We start from the raw sequence: 4,840 nt of genomic DNA, 5'->3' as shown, positions 1-4,840 counted from the left end.
ATGCTTCATCTACTGAAAGTCTATCAATAAGATCTTTCATTATTTCGCTATATTAAAAAGGGGTTTAATTGATAATTTATAAGTCACCGTGTAAATGTGCACATGAATCATGCTGAAATTCAGAATAGCGACTTGTGGCGCCATCTTAGGACGATGCATACAACCTCTTTCACCAAAGAAAGGGTTGCAACCCCTATTCGATACTCTAATCTAAAATATTTTTGTAAGAAGTTGATTCTAAAAATACTAAAAGTGACAGAGGTTAGCAGAGAAGCAGTTTCTACTAGAAAAAAAATCAATGTATTTGCTTCTTTTGTTGTTAAATAAAATATTGGTATCGTATGGAGAGTATACAGGATAAATTCTCGAATCAAAGCGCTTCTAAAATTTCTCTTCAATGATAAATTAATTCCAGCAGAGCAAAAATTAATTCCACGCCACTTCCGAAGACTTCTGAAATTCGTCATAGTGTGAATCTTTAAATTCTGCTACATTGAAATTTAATTTAATGCGAATGAAGGAAAAATAGGAAATCGACTGAGTAAGCGTTTACCTTATAAGAGTGGACACGAAACACTATGTCGAGCAGAATTTCCATCATCGGGAAAATGGGGTGAAAGCACTGGCGGCGTCGACATATTAGAATTTAAAAGCATCTCGTTGACGTGACTCTTACCCCTCTGCGTTCCAACGTCGCCGATAACGATCGACATTTATTAAAGTAATCGTCTTAGCGATGGGAACGCACAGGTTTCTCCGAGAACAAATAATTTATCAAAGTTCGCTGGAAGCTAACGGCATTCGAGTGGAAAAGGGGTGGAGACAAAAGAAAAATGACGGGGATGCAATTCTTTCTTTCATAAGAAAGAAAATTCCCTATCGGAATCTATTCTGAAATAATCTCGGAGAATCCTCTGGTGCTGGTGAGTGCGTTATCAACTTTTTCGATACGATTTTGTGATCTTTTAAAAACCTAAGTGGCCCAAACACAATGCACTATCCTCCACCTATATTTTAAGTCCTCAAACGTTAAAAAATTCCTACAGGAATACATTCAAAAATTGTCTCTAATAATCTCTTCAAAATCCAGTAAATTTTATTCGAGCTAACGGATCATCCACACTTACATACAAAACAAATTTATAAAGATTGTTATGATCACTTTTATTCCTTAGAGTGAGAGAAAAAGATTACAAATGAAACGTATAAAAATATCTTTACGCTTTAGCAGCATCCTCTATTGCTAAACTTTGAGTCGTGATCGGTTTCAACTCTTTTACACCATCTTTGGATACCATCTGAACCTTAAAGTTGGGAAGATTAACTATCAAACGTTTATGAATTTCTCTAACACACATTTTCATTAAGTCATATGCTTCTTCCTCTGTAGAGTCTACAATAGAAAATATTAAACGTAATCTGTTTTATATGATCACAAGCTACACATAATGTTTTAGAAAATAGTTTCTCTTACCTAGTTTATGATATCTGTCTAGAATAGACAAAGTGAAGAAGCCTCCATAACCATGTGCTGCGTACGGCACACTGACGCAAGATGCTAAATAGTCAATGAAGAACAACTCTGGGCCTGTGCTATCGTCGTAGCCACCCAGCAGCAAGTTTACAAAGTACGGTGTTCGGCTTCTCAGATAATCAGCCAGGTTTCTCCTTGTGAACCATGCTGCAGCATTCGGAGACAATTCGTAACCATTTCTCATTTTATAGAGCTGTATATTCTTTCCTATGTATTCTGAAAATTGTATTGCGTCGCCGGATTCTCCAGACACAGCCATCACGAGCTTGCTAGAAATTTTATGAATTTTTTGCTCGTCTGAAACAAGAAAAATAATGCAACTTATATTCAAGAATGTTCAACTTATGTTTAATGAATTTATGTTCAGTAAAAATCTAAATAGTAAAAATCCCAAATAACAGAAAAATTCTAACCAAACAAATTCCTTACCGCTTTTCATAACCATGATCGAATGAGCTGTGGTCATATCAGCCGCGACTAATACAAAATCTTTGAATTTTATTCCAATTAAACACTCCATTTTAGTCAGCTGTACTACTTGATACTACCGTTGCAAAATTCAACTGCTAGCTCGCAAACACTGAAAAATGCCTGTCACCCGCTGGTAGGTTAACCTCCACTGTTCCAATAATCATTCACCGAGAATATACGAATGTACATAGTTAGGTTATAGACACAAATGATCCTTGCCGCTCCACCTATAAGAAACTGTACAAACAACGGTACGAATTATTTACTTCGGAAAAACTGCAGAAAGCGCCATTGAACGTAGTGGCAAAACCTTCAAACTGTTAGACAAACAATGTTACCGATAGATACATTTTTTTTATACACTGGCTTTAGGCCAAATTTGGCCCCTAAGCAGAGATATGATTCACAAATATATAAATTATTTGATTACACTATTGAACTTACATACTATCACAGACGAGGTGTATGGTGCTCCTATACCACCGACGAGGTACAGGAGTAGACCAATCACCATACGGGCACAGACGAGGTATAGAAGTAGACTACTCACCTAAGCGGCAGAGAATCAAAACATTATGAAATCCTCAACAATTTTTCTTGACAAAACAGTTGGTTCCTGGAATATAATTTCTCCCAAACTTTTTGTGTTGTCAATGCGTAGAATGCGTTAATGTAAAAAAATTAACATTAATTATCAGTTTTAAGAACAATTACGCATATATTTTTATTTTATATGTATAGCTCTGAAGTCAAGTATTAATTCGATTATATGCAACTGAGCAGTGAAATCAGTTATAACAATAAACATTATAGTGTAATTAAAACTGCGGATGTGACCACAGACGAGGTATAGGAGTAGACCAATTACCATATGTGGTTTCGTGTCTCACGATCTGAAATACCGACATCGTTAACAACAACTAGATTTCTTACGCCCTCCACCCTGACGAACGACAAATGTTGCAACTAGATCCACGAGAGGCTTAGACCATATACCTATAATAAATGAAAGGACCTCCGATCGAAGGAATACCAATTTTAGGTAAAAAATATCAATTTTAAGAGAAGGAACTTTTGAAAAGTTCCGAAGCAAATTTCAATTAGAAATCCAGGAAAAAAGGTGACGATGAAAAACTGTGTTTTCCGGTTAGTAATTCAAAGGAGCTTACCAAGAAGCTGAAGGTGGACCAGGGGAAAACAAGGAAAGCATTGAAGACCCACTTTGGCTCATCCCGAGCTAGCCTAAAGTAAATTCTGACACAATTCAATTGAATACACAAGTTTTTATAATTAGTAAGTCTTAAATTCTATTTTAAAATGTTATCGTAAATTATAATTGAGCAGCTATTTGCTCGATATTATTCTCTATTTGTAAGATAATAGAAGATCTAACAAATAGAGAATATTACCGATTGCCCGGGTCTCACCACGAGGAGGTTGCTGCACAAGAGACCCGAAAGGAAGCCAGAAGGAATTCAATACGCTTCCTTCTGACTCCCTTTCTTACAACGACGCTTTCGAGTTTTACAAACTAAATTTCGCAGCGTATGTCGAGTAATTATTGCGGAGAAAAAGGTGTGAGTCGGAGAAGATGTCTCCGATTCACGGGAGATTAAAAACGAGTCAGGCAGAAGGCACTGATTCTTTCAAAGAGAGAAACAAAACCGAACCAGAGCAGAAGGCTCTGGTTCGAGGGTGACGCGACGCGTACAATGCTTGCAGAACCAACTCCAGCCAGCACCGATACCCGACGTGTCCTCACGAAGAGCGATGGCCGAGAGAAGCGTTCAAACGATACCCTAAGTTTCCCCCACCCACCTGTCGCCAGGCAACGACTAGCGTTGAGGCGACTCGGGTGGACTTGCGGCAGGGAGGATTTTACACGAGTGAACAGGTCTCTCGAACATCCCTCTCAATGGATCTACGCCGAGCACCGGTACCAACCGGTCTGGTACATACAAGCAAGGTCCGACACAGCAGAAGGCTGTGTCGGAGTCAAAAATCGAGCCGAGCAAAGTCAAGTTACGGCAATAATTACTCGACATGTACACAATACTAACATACAAGCTTATTAACTAACGCACGAACTTAAGTCGAGCAATTATAGTGAGCACAAGAAAAGAACTAAGTCTAACCAGTCTCTGAATAATGACAGAGAAAACAAAAATGGAGCACAAGGCTCAGATTTACGAAAAACAAAAATGAAAGAAGCGAACCAGAGCAGGAGGCTCTGGTTCGATGGTGACGCTACCAACTGGTCACAGCAGAAGGCTGTGACCGAAATCAACAAGCGAAACTAACAAAGTGAATCTAACACAATAATTGCTCGACAACTAATACTAACTTATGAATAATGTGAGCTCTTCTTAATATTCGTTGTCTTCGTTCGACGATGAACAAGCTCAACTGTTGTAATTTAACTGAAACAGACTAATAATAATTAGACACAAAATCGAGGAACTCCGAAATAATCGAAGAAGAAACGATGACCCCGTACACGAGTACGGCCTACCTAATATGCACAAGAGTGCGAAACTACCAGCTCACGAGAGCCAACCTACGACCAGCTCACGACAGCAAAGCTAACCCCGTACACGAGTACGGCCTACCTAATATGCACAAGAGTGCGAAACTACCAGCTCACGAGAGCCAACCTAAGACCAGCTCACGAGAGCCAAGCTAACCCCGTACACGAGTACGGCCTACCTAATATGCACAAGAGTGCGAAACTACCAGCTCACGAGAGCCAACCTACGACCAGCTCACGAGAGCAAAGCTAACCCCGTACACGAGTACGGCCTACCTAATATGCACAAGAGTGCGAAACTACCAGCT

The 4,840-nt window shown here is 39.1% G+C and overlaps 1 protein-coding gene across 1 annotated transcript; it reads right to left on the bottom strand.

Moving 5' to 3' along the window:
• Positions 1 to 1,071: 1,071 nt before the first annotated feature.
• Positions 1,072 to 2,179, bottom strand: LOC143356200 (proteasome subunit beta type-2). The gene is made up of 3 exons (XM_076791690.1): positions 1,964 to 2,179; positions 1,475 to 1,831; positions 1,072 to 1,393 (listed from the first exon to the last, which is right to left on the bottom strand). The coding sequence occupies exons 1-3, from the start codon at positions 2,052 to 2,054 to the stop codon at positions 1,218 to 1,220; spliced, it is 624 nt and encodes a 207-aa protein (XP_076647805.1). The 5' UTR covers positions 2,055 to 2,179; the 3' UTR covers positions 1,072 to 1,217.
• Between the last annotated feature and the right edge of the window lie 2,661 nt (positions 2,180 to 4,840).

This window comes from Halictus rubicundus, chromosome 8 (genome assembly GCF_050948215.1).
Source record: "Halictus rubicundus isolate RS-2024b chromosome 8, iyHalRubi1_principal, whole genome shotgun sequence".
NCBI classification, from domain to species: Eukaryota; Metazoa; Arthropoda; class Insecta; order Hymenoptera; family Halictidae; genus Halictus; species Halictus rubicundus.
This window is presented reverse-complemented; position numbering and strand designations above follow the sequence as displayed.

Coding starts and splice junctions, on each gene's coding strand:
- LOC143356200 (XM_076791690.1), bottom strand. CDS start 2,054: ATGGAGTGTTTAATTGGAATAAAATTCAAAGATTTTGTATTAGTCGCG. Junction 1,832..1,963: donor GATCATGGTTATGAAAAGCG/GTAAGGAATTTG, acceptor TTCTTGTTTCAG/ACGAGCAAAAAATTCATAAA. Junction 1,394..1,474: donor AGACAGATATCATAAACTAG/GTAAGAGAAACT, acceptor TTTCTATTGTAG/ACTCTACAGAGGAAGAAGCA.